General features: G+C 56.1%; 1 protein-coding gene across 3 annotated transcripts in view; it reads left to right on the top strand.

The window, feature by feature from the left end:
* PLXNA1 (plexin A1) overlaps positions 1 to 18101 on the top strand; it is a 102780-nt gene that overhangs the window by 47916 nt on the left and 36763 nt on the right. For all 3 annotated transcript variants that reach the window (XM_074152553.1, XM_074152551.1, XM_074152552.1), the window contains exons 8-9: positions 3311 to 3425; positions 9280 to 9480. In XM_074152553.1, the coding sequence (XP_074008654.1) occupies positions 3311 to 3425; positions 9280 to 9480 (316 nt within the window). The remainder of the gene's footprint in view (positions 1 to 3310; positions 3426 to 9279; positions 9481 to 18101) is intronic.

The following is an 18101-nucleotide window of genomic DNA, read 5'->3' as shown; positions in this document are numbered from 1 at the left end:
TTGTGCAGAGTGATCCTGAAGTGCGGGTCTGAGGTTGGTGCCACTCCTCTTGCACCAGGATGTTGGGAGGGAATGGGGGCACTGCCGGTGGGTCTCACCCCCTTCCCCTTGCCCAGCCTGGGTTTTGTCTCCACCTGGCCCCTGGCAGGGCTGGGGAGGAGGTGGATGGGGAGCAAGCTGTGGGTCTGTGTCTGTGCTACACCCCCAGCCTGGGTTTTCTGCCTGGCTGGGCTTCTCGCACTCCCGACACGCTTCGGGGAGGAGGGGGGGCCTTCAACACATGAAGGAGAGCCTCCCTCTAATTATCAGGAGTGATGAAAGCCTCTTAGGCAAGAAGTGATGAGGGAAGAGTGCCTGACCGTGGGAAGGAGAGAGACGGCACAGATGGCATCATGCTGCCGAGCAACCTGCTCCTGCGCTGGGAACAGACAGCAGCGACACACCGACACACCGAGGATACGGCCCCGGCCACGCCACCCAGCCTGACCCGCAGCCGGGGAGCCCTGCCTTGGCTCCTGCCCTGGCTTTTGGGTGGCCTCACAGGGAGCTGGGGGGGACAAATGGACATGCCGAGGCCAGCAGGACTGAGGGAGGCTGGAAGTGGGGTTTCACTGCATTACTGGCACCTGGGCGCTGACTTGCTCACCACTTTACAGAGTCTTTGGCCAGCCCGGGGCTGCTGACCCAGACAGGCTCTAAATGCAGCAGAGGTGCTGTGGAGTGAGAGGTGTGGTGGTGAGTTGCTCCTACAGCGGTGTTTGATGTCCTTATGGCAGATGGAGAACCTCAGCAGAGTGTGAGAAACATCTCTGGGGATGCAGCTTTAGAAATGGCTCGGTTAAGTTAGAGGCAGCTGGGAGGGCTGAAGAGAGAGGGGATACCTGCACCTTGGGGTGTTTGTGGAGGATAACTTGAGATGGTTTAGGTGTGTACATGTCTTTTGGCAAGTGGAGACCAAGAGACTGGCTGGGACCTGCAGTAGTTAAATGGCAAAGGAGACCCTCAGGTGAGCAGAGTCCTGAAATAGCCAAGATTTGGCTTTGGCCCTGAGGAACTACAGAGTGGAGCTGCAGCTCCAGGGGCCAGGGACTTCACTGCTTTAAGGTGGTGGAGAGGGGACTGGGGAGTTCTTTTGCTGACTCTGAAAGACCTGGTGGCCGGAAAATCTGTCCTTTGCAGAGATTTCATGGGAGAGTTGGTGGTTATTCCCCAGCAGGTGTCTTGCTATTGCTTGTACCACGCTCCTCTCTTAAATGACCTCTCTGTGGTTGCTCTACTTCCATGAGGATTAACCCCTGCTTTCCCTGCCCTGCTGGCTCTGCATCTTGGATTTGCCTGCCCACCGGTCCCTTATCAGGAGGGCAGGAGCGGTCCTTTTGCTTTGTTTGTGCCTCCCACTCCCCCCACCCTCTGCACTTCCTTCCATCAAAGCAACCAGAGATAGGAGGCTACGGCTCTGCTTTTAAGTTGAATCTCTGCAGCTGAAATAAAATTGCATATATTTGCATAAGGAGCATCTCAATTAGCATATTTGTGGGTAAAGCTAAAAGGGCTGTTCATTTGGAAGTGAAAATGTGAGCGAAACGTGGAAATGACTTCCAGCCCCCTTTGCAAGCAGCTTAATTAAATATTTCCTCAGTGTGTGCGCATGGATTTGGGAAGCTCTTGCTGTATATGTAATGGTGTGTGGAACCCCAGGGCGAGCAGGGATCGATGGCCTTGCGAAGCCCTAGGTGTGCATTTGCACCCTGCGCTGCCTGCTGCTATGGCTCCTTCATCTGCCGTCCCCACACCTCCAAAGTGACAAGTCTGCCGGAGGGCCAGGGAGTCAGCGTGCCAGGCCCTGCCACCTGCGGGTCCCTTTCTCCGGGAAGGTTTTCTTTCTGCCGCCTCACTGGGTGATGCTGTGTTTTCCCTGTCGTTTCCCAGGGTGTAGAGGCAGAGAAGGTGGTATGTGATTTGGGAGCGGGATCAGGCTGGGCAGGGCTGCCTGCCTCCTGCCAGAGCTGTGTTCAGGGGAAGAGCCTGCCTTTGTTTAAATATAATTGCTTTGGGGCCCGATCCTGTTTGTGCTCGGATCAGTGAGAGCAGGTATGAGCCTTCTAGGGAGAAAAAACACAGCTGCTGTGAGGTTTTTTTCTGCCTTTTTTTTTTTTTTAAGCCAGGCTGATTATTTCTTTTGACTTCAAGCTTATGTCTCAGCATCTCACCCCTCTCCTCCTCAGGAGGGCAGCTCATTGGGAGACCTGCCCCGTGAAGGCTCGCTGCATTGATGTGGGACCTCTCTGCTGCCTGGGGACAGTGTGGTGGGGAGGGCTCAGCCCCTTCCATCTGCACAGGGCAAGGGCCCTGAAAGTCACCCTCCGGCTGGGGGGCTCTGTGGGATTCCCTGTGCTTGCAAAGAGGGACACCTCGTGGTGCTGGGAGGGCAAGTTTTTGGTGGGGTTAGCAAGGGGACAGGCTGTTGGGGTGCTGCTTGTGTGGATGGTTGCACAAGGAGGGGACTCTGTATGTCGTAGGTGAGATGCATCGGGTCCCTGGGGCTTGTTTCTTCGGTAAGAGGGGTGCAGAGTAGAACATGGGGCTCCTGGCATCCCCAGGTGCCTGAGTGCATCCCCCAGGAGAAGCGGGGAGAGGGGGGCATGCACAATCCCACTGCACAAAGAGCCCAGAGTGGAGGCTGGGGAGAGAGATGGAAGCGTGGTGGGCTGGAGGGAGGGGTGGAATTGCACACACACGCACATGCACGTGCGGCCACGGAGGGCTGAGGATGAGGGGGGCTGAGGGAGGGGGTCACACACAACCTATTGTGAGTGGCTGAAAGGCGCTACAGTCCCGAAATGTTAATCTGACCCAACCTTTCGCCAGTTATAATTTTCCTCTCAATGAGCGTGCATTAATCTGGCCCTTTCTCCCCTCTTCCCCCGCGGTGCAGAGCCCTTGTTCTGCCGCCTCTTGCTAAAATTCGCTTTTCAGCGAACCCAAATAAAGCTCCCAAAGTCTGGAGCTCGGCTTCCCCCAGGAGCGGGGCGGGCAGGGTCAGTTTGCCAAGGGGAGGAGGGAGCGTGGCTGGCCTGGCTGGGGCACAGACCCTGCGGTGCCCAAAAGGCCATTTCTCCTCGCTCTGCAAGGCCCGGGGGGGGTGGGGTGTGCAGGCATCTCCCCTCCCAGCCTGCCGGCACACAGCCCTCACCCCACACATGAGAGATCAGAGATGCAGGATCGCCTATGGATACTGTCCCTCAGAAGCATCCCGAGAAGTGCCCCGGTGGACCCTGCCCTAACGCTGCCCACTTTGCTCTCTCTGCAGCTGCCTGTCCTGTGTGAACGGCTCCTTCCCCTGCCACTGGTGCAAGTACCGCCACATCTGCACCCACAACGCCGCCGACTGCTCCTTCCTGGAGGGACGCGTCAAGCTCTCCGAGGTAAGGCAACGTGAGTCGGCTCCCCTCTCCTGTCCTGGTCCCGTCACCGCCCCCTGCCCTATGGGGAAGGGTTTAGAAGAGGGCAAACCACTTTGGAAACCTTTCCCACCACCTTGCCCGAGGTGCTGGGGCTGCCTGGGAAGCAGTGAGGGGGGAGTGGGAAGCCCTGCCGGGACTGCATGCCGGGGGGAAGGCTGTGCTAGCTGAGGAGAGGCTGCTTGGGAAGCTGGGTGCAGCCGAGAGCACTTTTGGCTGAATGAAGGGAAAAACAAAGGCAGAGACGCTGAAGCTTTTTCCTTTGATGTTTTTGAAGGGAGCAAGCTTGAACTGTCATTGCAGAACAACTTGTTTTCAGAGAGGGGAAGGTTGAAATCCGTAAAACAAACCGTTTTGCTGCACCTCATGCCTTCTTCATCTCAAATGCTTTGCTAAGAAACATGTTCTTTTGCGGGGGTTCATCCCGCACAGCATCCATGCCACCCACTGCGGAAACTTGTCACTGGCAAGGCGCTCACAGGAGGTCCTGGCATCCCCAGCCTGTGGTGGCATTGCTGGCTGTTTGGGTTGGGTTTGGAGGTCTGGCCAGCAACCGCTGGCTCAGCAGTAAATGCTGATTCAGCCCCTGAAAGGAGAATTTTGGAAAGGAGAGTTTCTCTTCTGTCCCTGTACTGGAAGGATGCTCTGGTTGAACTTACCTGGGTTTACAGTCGCCTGAGCAAGGGCCCAGGGGAAGGGTCCTGCGGCCTAATGGCTGCTGCTGGGAGCAAAGCTGTCCTCACAGGAATGGCTCAAATGGACATTGTCCTGGGGAAAGCATTTGATCATCTCAGATAAAGTTTGATCTCTGAGCTCCAGCAGAGCTTATGTATCCCAGCAGCCTCCCAGGCCAGGACTGGTCCCCGGGAACAGAGGTGAACAAGAAAAGCTTGTCTCCGCTTCACAGACCACGTGTGAAGGCAAGCAACCGAGATGTCCCTCAAGGTCTTTGCTGTCCTGGCTGGCACAGGAGGAAGCCTACCTCTACATCTCCCGATTCGGGAGGAGCAGCAAATCCTGATCCCCTGTAATTTGTGTCTTCTGAGGTCTGCTCTCATCCTCAGTTGAGGACCTGGGGGCTCGTGGGTATCCTTCTAGATCAGGGCTGTTGTCCTCCATGTGTCCCCCTGCTCCTGTGCTGGGCTGGGAGCACATGTGGAGTCAGACAGATCCTTCTGCAGCTGAGAAACCCCAATTATTTTTTTCCTGTTCCTCCCCCTCTGCCTGTCTCATCACTCAAAGAGCTCTCTCACAGGAGAGAACGGGAGAGCTGGGCCATTAGTCAACCATTGCCCAGCCATCAGCAGCACCATCACTTTTGTGCCACGGATGGGATGGATGGAGGAGCATCTTCCTGTGTACTGGGGCTGAGCACTGTGTGGCTTCCCTGCTCCTGTGGAGTGGGTTGACCTTGGCTGGATGCCACACTGAGCTGCATAACTGTGGAAAGCCGGAGTGCATGGTCCTGCTGCCTCTCCTAGGGGGGCTGCTGTGTCTATGAGGGAACATTTGGGCTTTGCAACCTTCAGAGAGTGGCTTTGCAACCAAGAGAGCTGCTTGGGTGCTCCCCAGTTTGGAGCCTCCAAGAACTTCAGGAATGGATGGACTAGCAGAAGATGATGGTGTCCCTGCACAGGGCCATGCTGGGCTCTTGTGACCCTTACTCCCTGCTGCCAGCCTCTTGGAAGGTGCAGCGATGGCTTTCCACTGCGCCTTGCATCAAATGGCCGAACTCCGGGCTTTGGCACCGTTCCTCACTGGCCTCCAAGGTGCCATCCAAGTACAAGGGGGTTTCACTGTGCTTATGGGTGCTCGAGTGTGTCTGGCACAGGCCAGAATGAGCCCAGCCTGATGACTCCACACAAAGCGGGGAGATTTGGTAATGTGAGAAGATCAGAAAAAGCTGTTTTTTTTCTCAGCTTGTGCCCTGAAGAAATCCAACGAGGGATTGGCCTGTCCCAGGCATCCCAGAGGTCTGTTGTTGAGGTCGTGCTTCCAGCCAGCCCTGGCATTGCTTCTGCAAATGCGACACGTGGTGTCCAGACCACTGGAGCCTGGTGGCTCTTGTCTACCCGTTCCCCTCTCTGAGGGCATGGGGAGGCTGCTGGGCCTTTCTTCCCTGCCAGGCGAACGCTAAAGCATCTGTCTGTACCCCCCAGGGGTGTTGTCTCTGGGACACGTGCAGCTCTCCCACGGACCAGCTGCTTGGGAACTCGTGCCGCTCCCGAGCATGGGCAGGCTGTCCCCCAGCAGACCTTTTGGCCACACTGGGACCTGGAGCAGTGCCTGGCTTGAGGTTTGGAGCGCCTGGCTCAGCCTGTTTGCACGTTGGTGTGGTCTCAGCAGTTCCTGGCAGGGATGGTGAGACACCCTCAGACCCGCCACTGCTGTGGGCTGTATGTCCAGGCTGGGATGAGACATCCTGTCCCCATCTTTGGCCATCCCCGTCCCCAGCAGGGTGGTGTGGTGGTTGGGGGGACTCGGTGCCAGCGCACGGTACCACTGGACAAGTTAATGGTAGGTGTCCAGCCCTGTCCTCTCTGGGAGGATATCTAACTGTGAGGGTTATTTTAAGCAGGATTTGGTCTGTCTGTGTTGGCTGGAGTGTGGTGGGCACTGGTCAGGAGAGGCAGAGACAGGGGTTACCAGCTATGCTTAACTCAGTCTCTGCTGGTTCCCACAGGTGGTTCACCACGGTTTCCTGGGCGGGAAAGCAACTTTTTGTAGGCAAATGCAAATAGCGACTCATGGCACTCTGTTCTGGGCATGCTGGGGGTGTTTGCCTGTATTTCTGGGGCTGGCAGGGCAGGAATGGGACATGGATAAGAGCCACCACTCACGTAAATGTGCCTGGGAACAGTAGCAGCAGGAAGGATGTCCCTGCCCTGCCGGCTGCGGTGGCTTTGAAGCCTGGACTCTGGAGATCGCCCTCATCGGCAGCTTGCTCTGGGGTGCAGAGCTGGGGAAGGGGTGATGAAGCAGCACAGGCTACTTTTAGTTTTTTCCCACTTGTGGTGCCCAGCAATAGCTGTGGGGTGATCAATGATGGATGCTGGAGTCTCCCATCCCAAAAAGCTGCTCTCCTGTGGCAGTCCCTGCTGATGTAGAGCTGCTGCGGAGGATGAAAGGCTCCTGGCATGCGGGGACCAAGTGTGTTGGTTCAGTCTAAGCAGGTTCAGCTTGTGTTTGTTCTTCATTCCCCCGCCAGTGGGAATGTCTGAGGGCTTTGTGAGGGAACCTCAAAGACAGGGTCAAGCCCAGCCCCAGACTGACTGCCTTCATCCCCATTTCTGCTGATGGCACAGCCTTGCAGCTGGAGCTGGGAAGCAGCCAGAGAAACCCAAACTCTGCAGCATTTACAGCATGACTCCAAAGCTCTTACCTCTCCAAGTGAACCTGGACACCCTTGTCATGTTCTCATCCAGCTAGAAAAACAGTTTTAACAGAGAAGATCTGAGTTGTGCGATGTTTGGGAATGTGCATGTGTCGGGGTCTTGCTTTTCTGCTCATCCCATCCCTTCCTAGCTCTCTGCTCCTGGCAGCCAAGGCTCTGCTGGGGGGGGCTGTTTTTGGCAGGATAGGGAGCTCTGTGGGCTGTGCAGAGCGTTCCCAAGGGATGTAAGTGCTGAGCAATGCTGGGGCAAGTTTTGTCAGCGGCTGGAATGTCTCGTAGGGGAAATGAGTTGTCCCGGTGCCCCCACCCCTCTGGGCACCCCGGGCGCCCACCAGCACCAGGTGTTTCCTGTTTGGGCAAGGGCTGACATTTTTGCTGGATGAGACACTTCTGCCGGCAGATGCGGAACATGTGATGTCGCGGGGGGACTCGGCTCAAACCGCCAGTCAGCAAAACGAGCTTGCCTGCCTGCGCAGGGAGAGGGACGCTCGTCCCCACCATGTTCCCTGGCCACCGGTCTTGCCGGCATCCGTGGAGAGCCTGGCTGGGGTGGCATGGACTTACTCATTGCCCCGGCTAAGCCAGCAGCAATAATTATGGAAAAATGAGGAGGTGGAAGTGTTGGAGAGCAAGCTGGGAGCTAATCCTCTCCGAGCGTATGTGTGCCCTGCAGGGAAGGTGTGTGCCACCCACAGGGTCCCCTGCAATAGAGAGGAGGATCAAGCAGGCGGGGACATCTCCCTCCATCAGCACTTCTGAGCTGGGAGCTGGTGGGGAGCAACCACCTTGCAGCGGTGGGCGCCACTCATTATAAATGGCAATGGGCATGCAGGGTGTCCCCACTGTGAGGCCTGAGCTGATCCTGAAAGAGGGGACAACTTCAGCCCCCCTTTGCAGAGGGGCAGCCACGATATGGAGCAGGGAGGTGGCAGAGCAGTGCCAAGGGTCCCCAGACTGTCCCAGCCCCATCACTGTGTCTGGAGTGGGGCTGGCACCGCTGTTTCTCTCTGCTTTCATTTTGTTTAGAATGTTTTGGGTATAAATAATTTCTTCCCTTAAAAATTACGCTTCTGGGGAATACAGGCTTGTGAAGAACAGGAAGCTTAGAGTAAAACAATTTGGGGTTTTCCGTCAATATTTGCTAAATGAAACAATTTCTTGTTCATTTCTCTGCATCATTTGAAAGTTACATTAATCCTGCCAGCTGAGATAAAGCCCAGTGCTGCGGAGGGCCCAGCCCGGATCGCTGCAGGGTGGCAGGAGGCAGCTGGGCAGCGTTGGCCACGCGTGGCTGCTGGTGGCCTTGGGGCAAGAGCTGGCCCCGCAGCCGTGCTGTGGCCATCAGCAGCCTTGTGAGAGCAGGAGGGTGGCTGCGTTCACCCCCAGCACTGCTGCTGCCGTTTCTGTTTTCGGAACAGCTCATTTCAGCACACGTTATTCTCCCTTGACGTTATTTCAAGCCGATGCTTCCAGGAGTCGCTGCCATAGGTGCGAGACCTCCGCCTGGCTCGGCAAGGCTGGCGTGGGATTGCGTCAGGCTGTTGTTGCCGAAGTGGCACCCACCAGGGCCACGGAGCTGTTATTGCTGCTTGAGCTCATTTATTTTTGCTCCCTCCTGCTCCCTTGTGCTTTGCACACAAGGCTCACCAGATCCCCTGGAGCAGCTGGGAGCTTGAGGCTATTAAAAGTTGAGTGCTTTGTCCTCATGATGGCTCCTTCCTTGGGGAGCCTGGGGGGCTGGCAGTGCCGAGCCCTTTGCCCGTGCCTTTCTCCTCGGCTTGGACTCACCAGCATCCCCTGGCTGGAGGTGCCGCCTTCTGGGCAGCCTGCGGCTGGGCTGGTTGGGGTGAAGCTACTTTGAGCTGGCCACGGTTAAGAAGCAGCAGCAGCAGCAAAATGCGCTGCAGAGCAGGTTCTCTGGGGGGAAAAGGCTTTTCTGTCCACTTTTGAAGGAATGGGGATGGAGGCTGTAAGGGAAACAGGAGGGCTGAGAGGGTAGCCTGAACAATGCACAGCCCAGGTGGGTGTTAACTCTGAAGCCTACTGACTGCAGTGATGGCATTAAAGCCCATCTTCTTATCAGCCATTTCACCCAAATGTGTGCCACTGTCGCAGTGCCAGGTTGCAGGTCCCATAGCTGAATCTTCTCCGCACCTCCTGCCTGGATCAACCTGAACTGTGGAAAACACTCCACTACCCTAGCACTGGATTTTTTTCTGCTCTCCTTTGCTGTCTTCCAGACTTTGGTCCATGAGATTCTGGTTTGGGGTTGGCTGCAGACAAGGATTTACTCAGGCGTGTGCTCAGGGTGGTATTTTTGCAGCTGGTTGCCCAGCCTGCCAGCCAAGGGGGCTGTCGCGGGGTATGTTGGGGGAAGCTGTGCGGTGTTCCCTTCTCATCACCTGCCCCTTGTTCCCCTCACAGGACTGCCCCCAGATCCTGCCCTCCACCCAGATCTACATCCCCGTGGGTGTGGTGAAACCCATCACCCTGACAGCCAAGAACCTGCCCCAGCCGCAGTCCGGCCAGCGCAACTACGAGTGCATCTTCCACATCCCCGGCAGCACCACCCGTGTCACTGCCCTGCGCTTCAACAGCACCAGCATCCAGTGCCAGAACACCTCGGTGAGTGCGCGATTTGCCTTGGCATGTGCTTCGTTTGCGGGCTGCTCGTTCCTGCCATGTCCCAGGACCTTCTTGGCTCATTGCAGAGCCGGATTTGCTCTCCTGTGGGCAGGTAACGTGGGTTTCTGGTACCCATAGGGTGTGAGATGGGCTTTCTCCCCCCTGGTGCACAAGGAGGCTGCTGCTCAGGGTCGTTCCCGATAGGATCAATGCCAGAGCCGCCCTGAGGGAGCCACCAGGCTGTAGGAGCACTTCCAAGGAAATTGGCTTTGGAAAGCTGAAGAAAGTTGCTTGGGTGGGAGCCAGCTGGCCTGGACGTGCCAGAGCCTTGCCTCCCCCTCCCCTCTGCCTGCTCTTGCTTCCCCCTGACACCAAGCCATCCCGCTTTACAGGCGGGATCGAGCTAACACCTTCTCCACGTCCCGCTGCGCACACTCCCCCGCAGGCAGCCGTGGCTGCCAGCCCTCCCTTCCCCTCCTCCCCTGCAGCCCCTCTCCATCCCTGGCTCCAACCGGCAGCTACCTCATCCCCCTGCCTGCCCTCCATCCCGGCCCTGCCGGTGCTTCGCTCCCTCCTCTCTGCCCTTGCTCCCTGCAGCTCTCTCCTGCAGGCAGCTCTGCCTGCTCTGCCCTCTCCGGTTGCCTTATCCCTAAGCGAGAAGGCGTTTTGCGGCCCCTTGGTGAGTTGTGTGTGTGCCCCTCGCTGTGCAGCCATCCTGAGCACCAAGCCCACAAGCAAACCCACCCAAGGTGTTAATGGCCCCTCAGGAGCCGGTGTTGCTCAGTTCCTCAGCTGTCCCGCTGGGCTCTGCACCGACCTGCCCTCACCCGCATGGAGCTGGCCCCTCCCTTCTCCCTCCCGTTTAATCCTTTTAAAATTTGTTTTCCGTCACTCACACTGTGAAAACTCATTTGCAGCCTAACACCAGCGCCGATCCTGGCTCCCTTGGCCTTTGGTGGCATGACTGACATTTAGAGGCCATTGAAGATGAGCCCTGGCTCCCTCCCTTCTCCTGTGCTCCCGGGGCTGCGGGGCCTTGGGGCAGGAGGAGCATCCCGAGTCACTGCCCTGTCCTGGGCAGCAGTGCTGGGGGAATGCCGTGCTGCTGGGGCTCTTTCGCAGTGACATGCAGTTTTCAAGGAGCAGAAATGTTTCCTGTCCCGAGCTGCTGGCTGGAAATGTTGTCGGTGGGTTTGTGCTTGGCGTGGGTGTGAAAGCAGGCAGCAGCACAAAGTGAGAGCTCCAGGGAGGCACAGGACCAGGCTGGTGTCTGCAAGAAGCCATTAGTGAGGTGGCTTAAGCAAAGGTTTGTTGTCTTGCTGCTGCATTCGGGGAAGAGAAGCCGCCAGGCTGAGCACTGCCCAGCGGAGCTGGCTTGGCTACTGGTCCACGGTGTTGGTTGTGATCCTCACCAGGGCTTGACCACATGGATCTGCCCTTAGACCCAGTCTTGCCCGTTGCCTGCATGGCTTGATGTCCGTGCTTCAACGGGAACGTGATGGATGTGTGTGCGAAGACACATCACCGTGGTGGCGGTCCCTTCGTTGGGGTCTCATTGCTGCTGGTAGCCAAGCTTGGCTGCTCTGTCTCCATTGCAGCCATGTGTGAAGTTTCTTGGGGATCAGCTGAGCAGCCGTTTTCCTGGCAGGAGGCCGGTTACACCACGTACCTGCTCGGTTGTCTGAGGGTTGTTCTGCAATGTGCCTGTGCTTGGCCCCGCTGCCGGAGCACCTGTGGCTGGAAGCGGCTGCATGGTGCCGGCAGCAGCAGGGTGTCGGGGGAGAGGTGCCTGCGCCAGAGCGGAGCCTTTCCCTAGCGGAGATGGGACTTGGAGAGGGGAGGTCTGCATCATTTGGACTCATTTCTCCCCAGTAAGTTTCAATTTGCAAGGCAGGAGGGAGAGGCAGAGGCAAAAAACACTGCTTGTATTTTCTGAGGGGTGCTGTGGCTGACAGCACTGGTGTCATGAGCTGCACGGCCTCTGCAACTCTTGTCCAAAGGGATGGCACAGCTTGAGGTGTGCCTGCCTGCCAGTACAGTCCCCAGGAAGAGCTGAGGTGACCAACACCACCCTCTGGGCTGACGGTGGTGGACGTTTGACCTGAAAATTGCCGGAGACGCCCGGAAAGCAAAGCAAATGAGCCAGAGAGCGTGTGGCAGGCATTGGGGGCTGCATGGGTGCGGGAGCAGGTGGCAGCAGCTTCGTGGAGCTGCGGTCTCAGGCAGGAGACGTGGCTCTGAGGAGCAAGGTGGCTTCACAGACGGAAGAAGAGAGTTTTGGCTTGAAAGAAGCTGTCTTTCTTTCAGGGTCTGCTCGCCTGCTTTAACATTTGAGGGCATTTAGCCAGGCTGCTTTATGGTGTGGGGGATTCAGATTCACACTTCTGTGATGCTTGTCTCCTCCCCGTCTTTTTTTTGCAGTCCATCTGGCTGGTTGATAGCACTTCAGGCTCCCACCGTCACCCACCCGTGACCCACTCCGTTCTTCTGTCACAATTTATTTTTTGGGTTAGGAGTTCGGGTCTTGCCCGGTGTGGAGGACACTCTGGTGAGTGGAGAAGCAGGGAAAGGATGACATCCTCCCAGCCAGCGAGGAATGGATTTCCTCGCCTCAGGAAGGCATTTAAGCACACTTTGTTTCTAAGAGTTCAGTGGGATCTAAACAAGAGGTTAATTACTCTACGGAATTAGGGATGCTTTCCTGAATCGAGGGTGAATGGAAGGGATAATAAGTCAAGACCGGTGAAAACTCTTTGTCTCTTGTTTAGTTTTAGTGCTTGTCAAACTCCAATGACTTGTTAACACTTTGAAGAAAGAACATCTTGGTTAAATATTCAGCAGTCCATTCATTAAGGTTTGAGTGTCGACTATAAACATCATTTTAGACACCCAATAGATCTTTAGCAAACTCAAGGGAGGCCAGGCTTGGTGTTCCCCACACATCCTAGGGCAAAAAAGAAGAAAAACCCTTTTCTGCCTCCTCAGTTTCATTTCTTTCTGCTGTTTAAAAGGAAAGCAACCCTAAAGGTTTTCCATGTGCTTTGTAAAGAAGTGAAAAGAAAAGCCTAATTAAGGAAACAAATTCTTTGCCAGTAAACTATTTTTTTTGTTAATTGGTTACTTTAAATCTTCTGGAGGCAGACATTACCAAGCTTGCTTCTTGCAGTGGAGGATGGGGAAGTGGTCACCCGTCTTAATGTGTGCAGATAAAACCTGAGTTTCCTTTTCCAAGCATCCCTGCTTTTGCCCATTCTTTCCCATCTGCCATCCCTCAATAGGGCTCATCCTTCTGATTGCTGCAAAAAATAAACAGTTTTGCTGTTGGAGAATACCACCGTCCTGAGTCCACACTACTGCTTTTAATGCAGTACTTCCTTGGCAAAATGGCTACAGGTGTTTCTCGCTGCCAAGAGTTTGGCTTTTTCGCTCCAGAATGTTCCTCTTAAGACTGAAATAGCCCTAGAGCTGCTCTTTCCCTTTAAATGTAAAAATAGGAGGAACCCCCGATCTCCTTTCCTCGAGCATTTGAGTTTGTCGTCTCAGCACTTTAAATTAAGCCTAATGCCTCAATTATTTCCCTTTCCTTTTAACCAAAGCCCTGTGTGGTGAGGAGCAGCTGTGTCACCTCCCCGGCTCCCTTTTGGCTCCTGCCTCACCAATCCCCCTGGCGTGGGCACCCCACCTCACCCACCCATTTCACCTGTGGCTCCGAAGGTCGCTCCCCTCTTGCCAGGCTCGGGTTGGGATGTTTGCCCAGGAGCCACGCAGAGAGGCTTATCCCTGTGACAAAATTATACGGATGCAGAGTAAGCTGGACTGGTGGGGTTGGTGTGAGAGTGGTACCCAGAGCTGCAAATGCTGAGGGTGGGATGCCCAGCCCCAGGTGTGGATGCTGGCAAGGCAGGCAAGACCTGTTAGACTTACTCTTTCTGGGTATTTTTGTACCATGGTGGAGCCTGGGTGTTGCTCTGATGTGTTCCCAGGGTCTTGGGTTCTTACTTACGCTCTGCCAAATTTCGGGCAGGAGGAATCCAGGTGAAGAAGCTTGCATGCGATGGGGGAGGAAAGGAGGCGATTTATGTGAAAAGAGCAAAAGGATGTCCAGAATTGGAGACCAAGCGTTACCGTCAAGTTGTGCTGTTGTGTGGATGATGGTATTTTACTAGACCTAGGGTGTATTTATAGAGGAACATAAATCATACACACATGCTCTGTTCTGAGTGCTGCACACCTCCAGTATATGTATCTCTAATTAACCAGCCATGGAGAGGGAAACAGGATTGGAGCCCGCAACCCCAGCACCGTTCGCCAACAAAGCCGTGCTCTCCGTCCTAGCGGTGCCTACATTTATCTTTCCTGCAGCAGTGTTTAAAGTGAAAAGGGAGTATCAGGAGAGTTTGATAGGATCCAATTAAATTCCAGCAGATAAAATAATGATGAATTGCAGTTGAGCCCTGGCGAGACACGATGTACATTACTGCCGTCCCCATAGTGCGGGGAAGGAGTTGAGGTCATCAACTACAGAAAAATAGGACACAGCTGCAGCCCAAGCGCTCCTCCAGAAATGCAGCCCAGGGGGATGGTGCATGTGAGAAGGAGGGGGGGTTGCATGGGAAATTCAGATGTGTGGGTTTGCTTGCAGGGGGCAGAGGAGCAGCCCCTCTGCTGCCTTCCTCGGGGAGCAGGGTCTGTCCCTTCCTTCACATGCTGGTTGTGGCTGGAGTGGGGTGGTTGCCCCTGACAAGGGGTGCGATGGCTGTGGGAACACCCTGCCTCCTCTGGGCTGGGAAGGGCTAGTGCCTTTGGCTGGTTTGCATGGCGCTTAAAGGAACATCTCAAAGTGCGTCTCGGTGCAATCTGCTCCCAGATTTGGGGTGCTCCCTTGCTGGCTGTGGCTCTGTCCCCTGGGAGTGCAGCTCCCTGGAGGCACCTTCTTGGAGTGCTGAATCCTTCACCCCAAGGGGAGCTGCATGGCTCTTGGGCAGCAGCTGCTGTTCCTGCTGGCTGGTGGGTGAGCAGTGGGCTTGCTAGAAACAAATATGAGACCTTCAGGGGAGGTGGCACCCACAGCCCTCGCAGCGTGCTGGGCTGATGGGCATCCACCACAGGGGGACAGGGCAGACGTGAGAATTGGAGTTGTGAGAAGCACATGAGGTTGTTGGCTGTTATATGGGAAGATGCCCGAGATAAGTCTTGGGTGAAGAGTCTTGAGAAGGGCTTGGTGAGGAGTCTTCTTACCTGAACCACATCCCTGCAGGAGACCTTGCTGGGAATAGCTGCATCCAGGTTGGTGGAGCTGGTGTGTCTTTCGTCGGCCTTTCCACGCTCGTCTTGTAGGCTCTTCCAGAGAGGATTGAAAAGGTTGGCTGGGTTAGGAAAGGAGCCAAGCAGCTCACGTCTCTGTTGCTGACTCACGTGATGACATCTTTTCTCCCGTCGCCTTCTGTGGTCCATGCTGCGTGAACACGCTTCTCTTTCGGACACTGTTGGTTTGCTCTTGGGGCTGTGCCTGTCATTCTTTGCTCCCAGAGCATTTTTTGCATCCCTTTCCTATAATTCGTCCTTGAGGCAGCCACTGTGCTGGGTTGTCCTGCGGCACAGCCGGGGGGGTCCCGGGCACTTCTGTAGAGCAAAAGGTGGTCTGATAGTAGGGCCGCCTGGGTAGGGGCATCTCCCCACTGACACCCACCCTGGCCTCCGCTCCCCTCTCGCAGCTCATCGCAGATCACTGCCAGCCACAGCGATTGATTAACCAGGAAGTTAATAACAGTTAAGTGTTTAATGGATGTTTAGCACTGTGTTAGCTAGAAGTGGGGGAGGAGCCAGCATGGTGGGACCTGCTAACTGCCTATGGGCTGTTGTCTGGATCCCATGGGATGGAGAGATTGGTAAGCATCCCTCTGCCTGATCCCCACTGGCTGTGGGGATCCAGAAAGTGGCCACTGCTTTGGTCAGCTGCCATGTCTGGGCTGCTGCTGCTGCCTCCCTGGCTGTGTCTGTGCCCGTGGGTGAAGAGGGCACCTTCCTGCCCATGCTGTGACAAGAGCAGCTGTGGGGAGGCCTTTTGAAAACATCCTTCAAAATAAGAGGTTCTTTGGAGATTAAAGAGGGATCTGATGAATCTCAGCATCCCAGGAGGCTGAGCCCTGAGCCCCTGTGGCTGTAGCTCCTGCCCGCACGCAGCTGAGCTGTGACTCTAGCTATGGCATCCTACAGGGACCAGTAATGGCATCCAAGCCGTGGACCTGCTGCCCATCTCTGCAGGGCAAGTGAGAGGCTGCTGACGGACATACAAACACTGAGGACACATTTTTCATTGACATCCATGTTCCCTTGGTGATCTCACGCCACGAATATCAGCCAGGGCTACAATGTCTGCTCCTCCCTCCACACAGTCCTGTGCTCCCAGCTGATCCCCGTCATCTGTCCAGCTCCACGCCATGGCAAATTCAGCATCCTCAGCACAGTGTCCTTTCACAGAGGGACATCATCTCTTGTGCAATTGCCCTGTTGCTGTCTCAGGGCTGGTGCATGAAGAGTTAACGCTTTCCCTCCCTCTCCCCCTATTCTTCTTCCTCCAACCCACCTCCCAGAAGAACTAATTTCCAAAAGCAGCCGGGGCAGAGAGATGCAAATAAGTGTTTTGGACAGCTGCAGGCTGGATGCCTTCCCGAGATGCCAGGGCCCCAAATGAGACATGTCAGAGTACAAATTGAAAATGCCAATTTCACTTACGCTGCCACGTGGCTCGTCACAGCTAAATTCTGCTCTGGTGTTGCCGCCGCCCTCCCCAGCACACACTCCCTCCTGCTGCCAGGGGATGGTCTCTACCCGCTGCTTTGGGTCTGGCCAGCTCCTTGTCATGGTCCTGTTGGGGATGTCCTTGGGTGGGTATAGGATAGGGGAAGGTGAACAGATCTGGACTCCCAGCCTGGTTCTGGCTCCATCTTCCCAGGCCTGGTGATGGGAATGTTGCTAAGAGGCTCTGCTTGTAGATGGTGCGTGGTGGAGATGTGGCTGAAGGTCCTCTGAGCAAACACCATGAGAGGTGCCATGTCTGAGAGGCTGCGTGGGAGGTCGTAGGGCTCTTCCAGGAGAGAAGAGATGGTGGTGGAGCTGTTGGGCGCTCAAGAAAGGATTGAGGTTGGAGTTGGTTTTCTCATGCCTTACAACTGCTGCATATGGTTGACTAGTGGCAGCCTTCCTCCCCTGTGTTTGTGTGGGGTGGCCCCTGGGTGTAGGACCGCTAGCCAAAAGCTGTGGAGGTGTAAGCCAGGACCAGGCTTAGACTCTCACTTGCACCTTGTGGGGTTGAGGGGTCGAGGGAGGGGTGTGTTGCTGTAGCCATGGCTCACCCCAGCCTTGTGCCCCATTTTGGTGCCATGTCTGATGCTGGGCTGTGGCCATTGATGCTGCCTGATGGGCAGAGACTCAGCATGGGATGGACCAGCTTTGATGGCGAGAAGGACCCAAGTGTCTCTTGCTTCCCACAGCCACCTGGGCATGCTGGCTTCTTCCCTGGGCCACATCCCTGCCTCCTGTGGAGGGGGTCAAGCAGAGCAGACCCACCAGAGTAGTCCCTGGCACTGGCAGGGACAAATGTGCTTTGTGGGGCAGCAGCTGGGGCAGTGCTGGAGGTGATGCTGAGGCCACCTCCTCCAGGTATGGCATCAGGGCTGCGAAAGGTGGCGCTGGGGCTGGCTGGAGGTGGTGGCAGGGCTGTGGCCGGGTGAGCCACTGCCAGCGCGTCCGCCGCTCCCTAACAAACTCCAGCAACCCATGAATCATTCATTTAATCTCTCCTGACACGCCTGTCATTTTCTCGGGCGAGGAGCGGGGAATCTCTTGCCGAAGGAGGTCATTAGCTGTCAGGGACGGTTCCGACTGCCTTCCTGCCTCTGTATCGATTAAACCTCTCCGCCTGCGTGCAGGGGCTGTGCAGGGAATATTGATTGGGCTGCCAGGGCTGGGGTTTGGGTGTTGAGGCAGCAGAGAGGGATTTGGGTGGGGAGGAGGCACTGGCTGGGCTGGAAGGAGCAACAGAGGTGGGTATGTCCAGACAGCAGCGGGTGTTGGGGCCTGAGTTTGGGCATGCAGCAGGTCCCCTGGAGCTGGGGGGCAGGTGTCTCATCCCTGCGTGGGAGCCCGGGCGATCTGGGTGGTGGTGCCAGTCTGGGAGTGGGGTAGAGCCCGATGGCCAAGCACAGCGTGGAGCTGGGAGCAGGGCAGCTGGGGGTGCGGTGTAGAGGCAGCGTTGTGAAGGGGAGGGATGCTCTCCCAATACCTTCCTGAGGGTTGTGTGACACCAAGCTGGTGCCTGGCTCTGTCCCACCCACAGCTGCATGCCTATGGCTTCATGTTATGGGTGATGGGGCTGGAGGGGACCACAGAGAACATCCTCCATCTGGGTGTTGAGGGCGGCTCTGCTGAACCTGCTTCTGCCATGTGCCCAGTTTGTCCTCCCCAAGGTTCACTAGTGATGAGTGTGATCCAAAATGTGATCCCAAACATCTGACTGAGCATCCCTGGAGTGGGGAGAACAATGGGGAAGGGCTCGGGTGCCTAGCGGGGAGAGGTACACGCGTGCCGCAGAGACACCATCTGTTTCTTCCTCTCCCAGC

Source organism: Numenius arquata, chromosome 8 (genome assembly GCF_964106895.1).
Source record: "Numenius arquata chromosome 8, bNumArq3.hap1.1, whole genome shotgun sequence".
Taxonomy (NCBI): Eukaryota; Metazoa; Chordata; class Aves; order Charadriiformes; family Scolopacidae; genus Numenius; species Numenius arquata.
Note: the sequence above shows the minus strand (reverse complement) of the source record. Positions and strands in the feature narration are given on the sequence as shown.